The following is a 13,488-nucleotide window of genomic DNA, read 5'->3' as shown; positions in this document are numbered from 1 at the left end:
CGGGATGGAGTGTGCCCGGGTTCGCTTGCTCCCAAAGGAGAAAAAATTGCAGTGGAAGGAGAAGCGAAGGTGCTCGGTTGAATTAGGAGTAGCTGTCTGGGAACTCTGATCTTGCTTGATCCAGAGTCAGCATTGCAGTATCATTTCTTAATTGTTTTATAAACTCATACTGTTGCCGAAATCCGGTATGATTTCATGAAGTTCAGTCTTACGCCACTTGTCAGTGATCTGCAGCTGACTGGTGTGTTTGGTTATGGGTACAGGCTCAACAGCTTCACCCTGGTTACACTGTAAAGTTTGAAAAAATAAGGTATACACTTTTTAGGGTATTCTGCTCAAGAGAAGGTTGTGGGGAATAAAGAGACATGAGTCTTTGTCTCCATTTGCCAAAAAATCCCCCAAACAAACATCAACCCCAGTTACCAGTTCTAAACTTGTTTCTCATGATAGTGGTCTCTTCTAAAGTTTGTACTATGTGATGTAGAGAACATTCACTGTTACGTTGAAGTAACTGAAGGTCAGAAAACTGTACACTGTAGGGCTGAAATAATAAGTATTATTTCATTCTTCTGAAGCATGAATATAAAATCTAAATCCTTTTTCAGAATGTTATGCTGACTTCTTCAGAGAAGACTTTGATGTGAAGGCTTACACTTCCCAGTCCATCCATCAGGCTGTGATAGCTGAGCAACTGGCAAAACTTGCTCAAGGTATTAGTCAGTTGGATAAAGAACTGCATTTACAAGTAAGTTTAAAGCATACCTGTTACTCTGGGGTGATTGATATAAACTAGTAAAAAACATAGTAATCTTATGACCTTGTAACTTGTGAAACTGCCCAGTGTCCTCTGCAAGCAGTTACTAAAGGTACAACTTGCACCTACACTAGTACTGAGTTTGACAACTCAGTTAAGCCCACACTTAATACTCATACCAGGAAGCCATGTACTGTTTCAGTTTCTGTAGTCTATCACTGTATGCTGTTTTACTCCTGTAAGAAGGAAGACTCTTTCCAAATGGTTGTGTCAACCATCATAAACACTTGAGGCTGTGTTTCAGGATGGCATTGTGAGAAGATAGGGAGAACTTGCACCCTTACATCCTGTGCTGAAGAGTAGCATAAGCCCTAAGACTTACCTTTAGCTAGGCAAATATAACCTGTGTTAACATACCTCTACACCTTCAGAAAGGCTTTTGAGTTTTGATGGTAAAAGACTTCTTCTACGCAGAAACCATAAATCCACAGTAGACCTTGGAATGAGAACACTTGCTAAGTTTGTGTGTAGTGTCAAAACCTGCTTCCTCCCTCCCCCTGCTTCAGTTGGTAAGTTCTTTGGGAACTAGTTTATAAATGTCATAGTAAGAAAAAAAGTTACTGTACATTATTATGGTATGATTAGTAAGTTCACATTTACAATTATTATTAAATATGAAGGTGTGTTGAAATGTGATTGCTCTGCTGGCTTTAATTAAGATGTCAGCTCTGCTGCAGTTACGGACCCTCTTCTCATTCTAAGCTTGCTGCTTTTGTGAATTAAAACACCTTGTATTCTGAAAACCCTTTCTCCTGTAAGATATACCTGCTTTTTCCTGTATCTGACTAATGTAGAGATGCTGATGTTTAAATGCCTAATGTAGGAATGATGTAGATATATGTAATACTGCTTTTAGGCTCATGTCCCCATTTTTCTCTTATTGATTTCTATATTGTTTTTTTAAGGTTGTTGCAAGACATGAAGATCTGTTGGCCCAAGCAACTGGAATTGAATCCCTGGAAGGTAAATATTGTTATATTATGCTGGCTATTCTTACAGTGGAAAAAGCACTTTTAGAATCTGTGTGGGGAACTGGATTCACTGCTAACTTTGGCCCCAAATGTTAAAGCTCCAAATCTGATTTCTGAGGAGTAACATGTGGCAGCTTTTTTTTTTTACATCAGTAGATGGAGCTCCAGGGAGAAGATTTGGCTTATACTTCTCTGGAGTAGCTGCTTCATAGGAAAATGTATTTTGTTAAGGTTCTGAGCAACTTTAGCAATAAAGCCTTTTTTTACCTTTTAATATATTTTTCTAAATAAGCCTAATTTTGCTGCAACATTGGCAGGTATCTGTTGCCATAAGCACCAATTTTATGTTGCATATGCATATGTTACATAGTTTGCACATCTTAACCAAAGAGGCTGTAACACATACTCTAAAACGTGTTCAGATATTTTTTCCTAGTAAAGGGCTACTAAGTTAAATACATACCTTTGTTTTATTCCACTGTTTGAGACATGCATTTTAACATAAACTGCTGATTTTCAAAGGCCTTACTTAGGAACCATTGAATCTGTATAGAAAATGGTTGCATTATATTGTTCTTGTGCCAAGAGCTCATGAAACCTGCCATTCTGCTCTGTCACTTTGCTGAGAACGTCATATGGTTTGGTTTGGTTGGTTTTTGGGTTGTTTTTGTGCAGACAGATACTCACCTCTGTAACATGCCAGAATGTCTGTAGCATGTCCCCTTTTCCCCTTTGTAACTTGCTAAGTAATTTATTCCTTTTTCTGCTTTCAGCTTTTGGCATAACCAGAGTTTCTGGTTACTGATGGTTACAGTATATCCTTAGTCTTAGTAACTGCTTGGATACACTGTTTTGTGTCAGTAATTGCATACAACTGTAAAATTAAAGAAATGGCTATTTAATCTAGCAGTGGTAGCTCCTGAATAACTTTATAAACTGTTGGAGAATCAAGCATAGAAGACTGAAATATGTGTTCATTCTCCAGTTAAGAAGCAGACAGGAATCTGTAGTCAATCTTATGATTGATAAATACATCCCAGTAACAATCTTCAGCAATTTGTGCTCAGTGGAATTCTGTTTTCTGAAATTATGGTTGTTTCTGAAGGTATTCCTTCCAAAAATTGCTCTGAGGAAAGAATGATGTACTTCAAAACAACTGCTCAGTTAGGAAACATTTCTATAAGGCAGGTGTGGTAAATAATGCATGTTTTACAACTAATACTGCAAAGTAAAGATAAAATTTAATTCACCTCAAAGTTGTTGAAATTTTTCCATTTACTTAGGGTTATGCTCTTCAAAGAAACACTGAGTCAAGATTCATAAGAAAAAGAAAAGATAAATGCCAACAGATTTTTAAATTATGAAGTTAGAAATGCATAGCTCTTGGTATATTTATCAAGAAAGTTAGCAAATGAAGATTATGGAGCTAATTCACAGCATGCATAGTCATTTGGATGTGTGAAAATGAATCTCATTAAACATTACAAGTTGGTACACCCAGCTTGTACAGTCCTTTCTTTTTTAGGCCTGTGCACTTTTTTTAATGGTACACAGCTCTGGTCTACATATTCTTTTTTGTCTATAGGTAGTTCAGTAGGTATCTTGAGCTTACCTGTTATTTTAAGGTAGCATCATCCTGTATCAGTTGTATCATCCTGTATCTTTGACAGCAGGTGGAGAGGGGAGAGTGCCTTTTCACCCATTCTTATTCTGTCCTCTGGGAAGAGGGCTGTTGCATGCTTAATAGCAATTTTCCAGCCGTAGATGCAGCAATGTTGTGCCACTGGCCCTCCCCCATTGTTGCAATGTAGAGTAGACAATGCAGTCTATTTTGTCAGCTTTTCACTGTATCTCTTATCTTCATCCTCATGATCTGTTGCCTGCTATACCATGTCTAAATAACAGAGAACCTGCGATCCTGTCACTAAGTTAATACTTCTGAAGTATGGAGAAGATGGGAATTTACATATTTATACAAAATGAGTGAGATACAATCACAGTACAGGACAACCTGAATATAACTGTTAGCAGTAGTTTTGTTTGTCTTTCATCTTACAGTATCATGCTGCAGTTTTATTTAATTTAACGATGGCATGCTTGTAAACAGGACTTTACAAAAATGTAGTATGTTTTAGAATGCTAACAGTAACTGGAACAAAAATAATTTCATAGGCCTGGGTTTGTCTAACCTAATTAAATTCTCAGCAGGCTGATTCTGTATTGCAAAAATGACTCCTGTCCCCTACTACTTTGTTTGCAATTTACCAAGAAAAGAACAGGCATGCTTATCAGCTTTCCTTGTGCTGCTTTGCCAAACTAATGTGGAACAAACATGATTAGGGTAGTTTTCTCTGTTTGTAATCCAAATTACATGACCTTACAATGACATTGATACCTTACTTTTTGCTAAAGATGCTTATGCCCAGGAAGAAGACCTTGAAATAGAATTGTTTTGTCTTCTCAGTCCTCTTTGTCATTTGGTTCTCTGAACTGTCTCGTCACTATGTTAAATAAATAGTGTTAAATACGTTCTGCCATTTTTGTGTATCATGTTCAGGTGTTTATACCAGATTATGTAATTTGAACTGCATTCCTGATCATCATTCTCTTAGAAAGTAGCATCCTCTAAATATTATTTGAAACTTCACAAATGATGGATTTTGGAGTGATGTTTCTTCTGTGGGTTTATGTTCTCTACCAATATATTTTCCATAACATTCAGTAAATGACCTATTACCTGCTCAGTTTATTTCCCAATATGCTTATTAATTTTGGTCTCTCTGATGCTTTGTTATAAAGGGGGAAACTTTTTTGGTGTATGCTAAAGTAGTCTGCAGTAGTTACTATGATTTGAAGAGAAACTCTGTAACTGATCAGTGTTCCATGTAAAAAATCTGCTTTATTTTGCAGGTGTCCTCCAAATGATGCAAACTAGAATTGGTGCTCTACAAAGCACTGTTGATAGGTATGACATTCATTATGTAATTGGAAACTATAAATTCTTATGTTCTATAATGCTATTTATTAACACTGCTATAAATAAATTTCTCTTCTTATTTTCAGAATTAGAGTCAAAATTGTTGACCCCTACAACAAAATAGTGTCTCGCACAGCTCAGCTAGCAAAACTTCAAGTAAGTTGCATGCAAAGCATATTTTAAAAAATCCTTTTTGAACATGTGTTATTCCACAATTGTCATACATGGTACAGTTTTTCTACTCCAGTAGCCTGTAATTCATTGTCAGTATTTTTCTGAAAATCAGTATTTTTGTGTCTCTTCAAGAGCTACTGAGAAGTGCTTTATATTGCAAAGTAGGAAATTGACCTTTGCACTGGCTAATTGAGTTTTTGTAGAGATGAAGGGAAGAGGGAAGGGTTATCTGAGTACAGATTAATTAAATTCTCATAATTGTGTTATTTTGGCATTTAATGTTATGGTGCTGTTGTGCAGAAGATGCTTTTCACCCCTAAGTTAATGCAGACTTTGCTGCAGTTTAATAAAGAGTTTGGGAATTATTTCAAAATTCTTTCAAATTTCTTCAAAAGTCAAGATACAACTTAAGGAGCCATTTGTGGTTGTGGAGTTTTGTAAACCCAGGTGCATGGCTGTCCGTGCCTTTTAAATATAAGTGGAGTCTAGAGAAGAATGTAGATCTGCGTTAGAGGATAGCAGTGGCAGAGAGCTTATCACAATGGTGGTGAGATAAGTGTCAAACACTTCCACTGATAATTTTATAGTAGTTGAAAACTATTCCATAGATCTTCAGGAATCATGTATCTGCATTCTATTAAGTTAATGGTTTGAAACGCAACACAACTCCAACCCCACAAGTGTTTAATGAGTTATTGTTTAACTATTTGTCTTTGCAAGTTTACCTGAATTTTGAGCTGTGGATATTCACTCAAGTAGATTGCAGTCTGCAAGTGACTGCTGTTGTAGAGTAGATGAAGCTGCAGACTCAAGCAGTTTCTAGTCTGGGGACTGGTGAAGCAGCTGCACTGTCTCTTGGCTGAACTTCTATTTTCTGTGTTACTTTCAGTAGCAGTGAAGTTCAGCTGGGAGCTCTTAACACTGTACAGCCATTTTGGCCAGATGCTTCTCCTGTTGTTTTCAGCTCCAGCTGTTACTCTTCTTGCCACTGGCCAAAAGTCCCATTACTTCCATGTGGCAGTTTAGGTGCAGATTTTTTTGATGTTCTCTGGGATGTGTTGCGCATGTAGAAAAGGTTGTAGGAATGTGGGGCTAAAGAAGATCATTTCTGCACTGTCCTTACACAAAGTCAAACTGCAGAAGGATGTCTGAGAAGAATGAGTCCCTGGACTTAGGAAATGTTTCTTGGGTGCTCTTTGTTTCCTCTTGGCTGTTACGTGGGTTTTCCTGTGGTGTGAAAGCAGCATCCATTCAGGGTCAGCATTGCTCAGGCTGTGCCAGGGGATTTGTAATAACTGACTCTTCTTGCTGTAAGTCAGAAAAAAGAGGTGCAGAGTAATTGGAAGCCTGGTAGGCTGCTCTTCCTAACATCAGTGTAGAAAGAGGAATGATGACTCCAGATTCTCTGCCACTGAGGGGTCTATCCTCAGCACAAGAGCTGCTGTCCCTTCTTGTGTTGGCAGATACATTGTGAGTGCTGGAGGAGTTGAGGGTCAGGATACCTGGATTGAGAAATGAAGGTGAATTTACAGAGAGTTGAGTCAAATCTCAACTCTCCAGCCTCCTAAAGATGCACTGCTGGGCTGTCCTTTACCCGGGGGACTTGTTTGTTGAGGAAGGAGGGGCACACCACACAGTTCACTCCTTGGTGATGACAGGGCTTACAACATGAAATTGCCCCCAAATGTGAGACTTGTGGCTTGGGACATTGTCAAACTTACTAATTTTATCAGTTGATCTACAATTGGTAGAAAAAGATAGCTGGTAAAAGAGGTTGCCTTCTGTCCAAATCTGTAGGGTTAGCAGGTATGTTTTGCTGGAATGCATGATGTTTCAGTGTGTCTTGCACTTGTGATGGTGTTATTTTAGTACTTCTCCATTGATTGCTGTGGGACTGCTCACTAACTGAAGGAATATTTGACTTGCATAAAGCTAGATTTTGCCATCCTTAATTGTTTTTAATATAGTGTGGCTTTTCATAAACGTTCTCACTGCAGGTTTGTTGTTAAACTTAAAATCTAGTCCTGAATTCTAAATCTCTGTTATGTGCTTGTACATGTTATGTCTTGCTCTGCTCTTAGAGCTTCATGGCATCCTAAGGCAGCAGCAGACTCACTTCCTGCTTTGAATTATACTGTCCTCTTCTGACTCTTTCCATAGTTGATCACAAGCTAAGTGGGAGTAGTTAACAGCTGAAATGTGTAGACAGGGAGTTTGTCCTTCAGAAGGTTCATTTCTGTGCAGCTCTGTTTAACTAAATGTTTCAGTATCTTGGTGTATGAAAAACTTTATAATAGCCAAACATGTCAAACATTGAAAAAAAAAATCTGTATTTTAAAGTTATTCTTATTTTAAAATATTTACCAGTAGCAGATGTCATCGTGATGCTACTGTAAATAAATAGTAATTGTAGTCTAAGATAGTGGACTATCTCCTCTTCAGGCTTCATAAACAACAGAATATATACATTCAATTAACTTGCATGTTTGAGCTACACACTGGAACATTTTCAAGTGACTCTTTCTTTATAATTAAGTGTTCTTTCAGTAATTTCTTAAAACTAATTTGAGATTAAAGGTAAGAGGCTTTTTGTTTACTCAAATTGTACTAGTAATTTCTGTTATTGTTGATATGTTGTTTTAAATTTCAGGAGATAGCTACCATGTAATCTCAAAAAAAATTGGGGTTTAATTTTACTTAAAATGACCTGGACTAACTGGAGCCATTGGCCTTTTCCAAATTAATTCTTGCTTGAACAGTAGAATTCGTTCCTTCTTGGATGAAAGCATCTCCTTTAGAAAAGCATACTTGTCCAACTCAGGGAGGGAATGTTCCCTGAATTAATTCAGACTTCTGTTATGTGGATAGTCAGGTTAGAGGATCTGGCATCTGTGAACAACTCCAAAGATACAGTTCTTTGTTTCTGTCACATGTCCTTATATATAGCATTCTTTTACAGTGACTGGGAGTTTCATTAAGTTGAACAGCTCACATAAATGAAAATACTTGGGTGAAACAGAATCTTTGTCAAGGGTACAATGCAGTAGAAGTCACTATGAAATTTAGAGTGCATCTTCAGTGTCTTTGGATTTTTTTCCTCCTACTAATTCCCAGGGCCAGTAATCAAAACTTTTTTTTTGCTCTTGTATCTAAATATAACTTTCCCTATCTCTTACTCTCTTTTAAAAGATTGTTTCTTGGGACAGGAAATAATAAGCAACAAGTCAACGAAAAAGAAATACTCTTCTGGCATGTAAAGTAAACAATGGTTCGAAAATAACAGAAGTTGAATTTGTGGGGAAAAACATTAGCCAGAGGTACACAGTTGGATTAGAGAGTAATTAATTTTGAAAGCAAAGTAATAATACTATGCCCTCTTATTTGGTGAAGCATAGTGCACTATATAAAGAGCTATTTTTGATTAATCTGGCAGAAATTTAGTTCACAGATATGAAAGTGATATGTGGATCAAGAGTTTTCTAATTAAAGAAATGAGTTAATAAAAATTAATACATTAATCTCTCAAAGCAGGATAAGCCCCACTTAGTTCTCAGTAAGGGTAATAGAAATCATGTGGTTAAGTTGTCACAGAATGCTTAGAAAACTTGCACTTCAGACTGTGGTAGAGAGCCTGAAGCAGCAAGAGTAATTGGGCTTTCCCTGATTTGCCTCAGTGGGGCTTTTTCTAATTTTTCCTTTTTGTTCTGTCTAGATGTTTAATAAAATGAAACTATAAATATTTGTGGATTTGTTAGTTTGTCCTGGCATAGGGGAGAGACTGACAGGTTGTACAGTCTGCTGTGGATATTGGTTGAAATTATTCACTTGTGCATGTTTTCATATGGGCACTTTAACATTAGTTTTCAATAAATGAACTTGAGTCTGAAAAAGAGGTTCTAAGTCTTTTGGATACTAAATATTTTTTTTAAGTAATTTTAAATTAATTTTGATATCCATAAGGTTAATACTTCAGGAGACTTTGCCTTCAGTACCAGGGAAAGTAACTCCAAACAACTATGTCATACCTGTTCCAAATTTCTCACTTGCCACTCTTGTTAATCTGATTGCAGATATTGGACCCTACCTATGACTGTACTGAAATCTGAGTTGCATTTTTGAATTCTACTTTAGTTGTTACCCACTCCAAAATGTTGCTGTTCCCACAGCATGTATTTCAAGATATTAATTGAGTGAAAAATTATGAAACTGTTATGTTTGATTCAGATGTCAGCAATGCCTGTTACTCTAATTTGGTGCTAACAAAAACATACATGAATATGTTTCCTAAAAATTTATATATATGTCCATATTCTTAATTTTTAACCAAGAATGCCTTGTATTTTAATAAGCATATGAAAGAATGTGAACTAACAGTTGGCTGAATGAAGGTAACTGGCCTTCTGAAAGTTTTTCTGAGAATTAGTTTTTACATATATGCCTACCATAAGAGTCAATACCTATAATAACAATTTAGTCTTCAAGTTTTATTGTCTTCTGAAGTAACTGCTGCCATTTTGTTTATTTTGGATGAGTATTTGATTGGCAAAGCCAACTTCTTAACTTTGCTAAAGCTTAAAGAGGGGAGGAGTATTGAGAGACATGCACAAGGTAAAATAAAGCTCACTTCTAAGTAGGAATAGAACATGCCTCTGTCATGGGGTTCTGAGTTTCTTTTGTTTTTGCGTGGGTAGTGACAGAATAATCTCAGTAGCCCCATGAATGTAATTACCAGCTTTTCAAAGTCTTGGTCTATATAACATAGAATCATATTAAAAATTTTTGAAAAAAGGGATTTTAATGTTCTAATGTTCTTTGTTTTTATTTGCATTCACATTTCCTTTTTTGCTCAAGATGTTTTCACATTTGAGTACTGGTATTATGTGATAATAATGTACTGATAATATCCCCTAATGCCACAATTTCCTTGCAGGCTGCCTGTGACTTGCTGCGGAGGATAATACGCATCTTGTATCTCAGTAAGAGACTTCAAGGACAACTGCAAGGAGGAAGCAGAGAGATAACAAAAGCTGCCCAGAGTCTCAATGAACTTGGTGAGTCCTTAAGTCTTAATTACTTGTAGATATATTTTTAGCTTGCACTCACATGATTCACACTAGTGTTTGACTTAAAAAACAAAGAAACACCCAAAACTTTTTACTATGGTTCTTGCTTTCTACTTCCTGATTTAAATTGAGAAATGGTGTGGACAGAACTTATTAGTCCTTTACCTTTTTTCATATGACTTCTCTAAATACAGGTAGTTAATAATGTGAATATTCTATGATAACTTGTGTTCTTTTGGGCAACATTGTTTTTGTGAAGGAATTTCTTACTGGTTTATGTTTCTATAAAACATCCTCAGAGGCAGCAGATAAATATTTAGCTTTTAGGAGACATTGCACTATGATAAGGCATAGTTTAAATTAGTTAATGTCCTAAAAGAAAGATATTGGCCCTGTGACTTTTATGAAAGCCATAGGTGATATGATATACAGATACCTAACCTAATTCAGATACTGGAAGTGTTCTGCTGCAGTAGTGACTAACTTACCCTTTATTTTATTGGCTTCTAGGAAGAATAATGGGGTAGTTCTCATGAAGGCTCATGTTACATTGCTAGAATGTTTTCTGTACTTGAGCTTGGGAGGTTGCAGGCTGCAGGATGCAATGAGGAGCATCCCATTAGTCTGGGAGAGATAGTTGGTGGTGTTGTATATGGTATCTTGCCAGCTGTTTCTCCTCTGATTTAATGGTATCAGATTCCAACTTCCAAAAATAGGTTGTGGGAGGGCTGAACTATCAAACATTCAGAATCATCCTGAAGTTTATTTTGCGTATTTGTCACTACTGCTCTTTTTATATTGTGTGATCAAAAAATTATTAGACAATGACTTAATCTTACAACTGGCAGATGCTGTGTTGCAAACAAAAAGTTTATATATTTATTTAGTATATCAGTCTGATTGAAGCACTTAAGTACCAATTATATCATTCTAAGGTAGAATATTTTTTCTGATTCTTTTTACTTTTCTTTCCGTTTTGCTCTTGCATTATAGCTTCAGAATATAAAAAGTAATACTGTCTGTTAACTACCTGGATTGCAAGTGTTGTGGGATTAATTTGAGTGCTAGATCCTATTAAACAAATTAGTACAATTTAGTGCTAATCTAGATGTTTAGTGTAGATTTTAGGATTTCTTTCTTTGAAAGAAAATGCCTTTTACTACTGGCCTTCCTGTCTTTTTCTTTCACTGTTTAACAAAAAAAGTGCAAGCTCTTTTTTTAAAATGCCACATTTTTTTGAGTTTCTTGTTTTCAAATACTTGGTCTTTTCCTAAAGCTCAGCAAAGTCTGAGTAATTATTGTTAAAGATGAAGGGAAGTGTGTCCCCTTGGGGGGCCCTTTTGAGTTTGATTCTACAGTCCATGGCAGTAGCCAAGGCTTGGGGTCCTTAATTTAATCCTTAATTCTGGATGGTTTATGGCCAGGTAAAGTACCTGTCTATTGTCATTTCTCTCTCCATCTTATTTCCTGGTATCTCTTCCTTTTTTCTCTCATACCCCTCCATCTGCATCCCTCCTTCATTTTTGGCTACCTGTCCTTTGTTACCATCTACTGCCCACCTTGGCTGGTTTGAATTCTTCCTGCTTCCCAGCTGGCCATGCCTCCCAGCACCTGGGTGGATGGGAACACCCCCCTGGGGAAATGCTGGTGCAGGGAATTGGAGGTCCGTGTCCTGTGTGGAGAGGCAGTGATTGCTGGGTGTGGGGTGGCTCTGTTCCAAGGGGAGGAAAGTGCATGGGGGCTGGAGTCAGCATGGGTACTGCTGTGGGAGTCAGCGGGAAGGGAGTGTGCTGCAGGGAACCTGGGTTGTGGGATATGACTGGGGAAGCACTGTGCTGTGCTTCTGGACTTGGAAAGCATTGGAATGGGTGGGAAATCTCTAGCAGAGAGGTGGTGGTGGTGTGTGGCAGGAGAGCACTCGGGATGGGGTGGCTTGGGGTGAGGTTGTGGAAGTGCTGTGCTTCAAAAAGATGGGAAATGTGATGTGGTGCTCTGTGGTGTCAGGAGGGTGGGAAGCATGGGGAACAGGCACTGGATGCTAGCAATTTGGTGGTGAGATATGAAAGCTTTGGGAGGCCTGGGGAAATACTACAACATCTGATGGTAGTAAATAGGTGGTAGACATGAGTGGTGTGAAAGGCTGGTATTGGATAGGGACCTCTGTGTCCCAGAGGCTTGCTTTTGTGTTGGGGTTTATGTCCAAGATGAATACTGATCTGTGGTTTTAGCCAGATATTCCTGAATATCCCTTTCATCTCTCATTCAACGAAAAAATCATTCCATTGTTTATTATCTTTTCATTGTACATGTGGTGCAGAATAATTTCTGCTTGGTCAAAATCAGCACTGTGATATTGCTGTGAAAGCTTTATACTTGCTGCGGTAAAAGATACCTTCCATTGCTTGTAAGGTGTTCTGATGTTGAGATAACTGTCAAGTGTTTTCTATGTACTGCTACACTCTGTATGTTTGAGAGACACAAATGTGCGTGTTTAGGTATGTATTTAACACACATTCCTACAGCTGATCTTTGTTAGTTCACTTACAGCTTTTACTTAGTTGTGTCTTGAAGTTTATTTTGCAGTGATGGGAAAGGCTATGGTAAATATATAAAATATTTGAATTAGGTAAAAATGTGGGTCAGTCAGAGGAACTACAAGAAACAGTAGCTTTTACTGAGAAGCAGTTTTTTCTGGACACCTAAAGTTGCTAGTAGTCTGCAGATCTCCAGCTTCAGTGTATGATGTTAGGAAGATGCTTTCTCTGAAAGCATTTGGTAATATTTTGACTGCAATCTCTACTTAGAGCTGAAGTAGATCTGGAATTCCTCTGTGCTGGAGTTCCACATTCTTTGAAATAAACTTCACACTTTGGCAAAGTAAAAAGAAAAACTGAATTTCCTATGCAATTTTAGAGATTAAAAGTGATTTGTGAGTGTGTATGTGTATATATATATATTTATATAAAATTAAACCCCAGACTTCTTCAACTCTTCTACCTTCCAACATACTTTGGGTTCTCTAGCAAAGCAGAGTAATCTATTAGCTGCTTCTCTACTGCTATTTCTTTGTATCATACAATCCAATTCAGCGTTTGCATAGGTAAAACAAGTGCCAATATTCAGATGTCACACAGTGCCTAATGCAGTGAATTATATGTTCTGACTGTGCTTCTTGGTGGTATTTAAATACAAATATTTTATAAAGTGAAAAAGAAACATTCCTAAGCAAGATTAAACAATAGAATGTGACAAGAAAATGGTACATTAAATACAGTTCCCTTTCACAGAAAAAATTCTGCAGGCATTAAAATATCAGCTGTCTTCCATGAGGGATGTGGAAATTACTGTCTTTAACAGTGGCCAGTTAACTTATCCAATGGAGATGAAAAAATTCTGAGTTGTGCAGCAAAAGGCCAGTTTAAGCGTGGACAGGTTAATTCCATCTGTCAGTTACAGAGCTACCTCTGGACAACAAAGGATTTCTCTCTT

At 37.2% G+C, this 13,488-nt stretch overlaps 1 protein-coding gene across 1 annotated transcript in view; it reads left to right on the top strand.

Annotated features, from left to right (window-relative positions):
* Positions 1-5: 5 nt before the first annotated feature.
* The window catches only part of COG5 (component of oligomeric golgi complex 5), a gene marked incomplete at its 5' end in the record, with an annotated part of 185,378 nt that continues 171,895 nt past the window's right edge, over positions 6-13,488 (top strand). Inside the window, 6 exons of the mRNA XM_017745891.1 lie at positions 6-69; positions 606-745; positions 1,720-1,777; positions 4,696-4,750; positions 4,849-4,918; positions 9,867-9,987. Coding sequence (XP_017601380.1) covers positions 6-69; positions 606-745; positions 1,720-1,777; positions 4,696-4,750; positions 4,849-4,918; positions 9,867-9,987 — 508 coding nt within the window. The remainder of the gene's footprint in view (positions 70-605; positions 746-1,719; positions 1,778-4,695; positions 4,751-4,848; positions 4,919-9,866; positions 9,988-13,488) is intronic.

This window comes from Corvus brachyrhynchos, unplaced genomic scaffold, assembly GCF_000691975.1.
Source record: "Corvus brachyrhynchos isolate BGI_N302 unplaced genomic scaffold, ASM69197v1 scaffold239, whole genome shotgun sequence".
Taxonomy (NCBI): domain Eukaryota; kingdom Metazoa; phylum Chordata; class Aves; order Passeriformes; family Corvidae; genus Corvus; species Corvus brachyrhynchos.
This window is presented reverse-complemented; position numbering and strand designations above follow the sequence as displayed.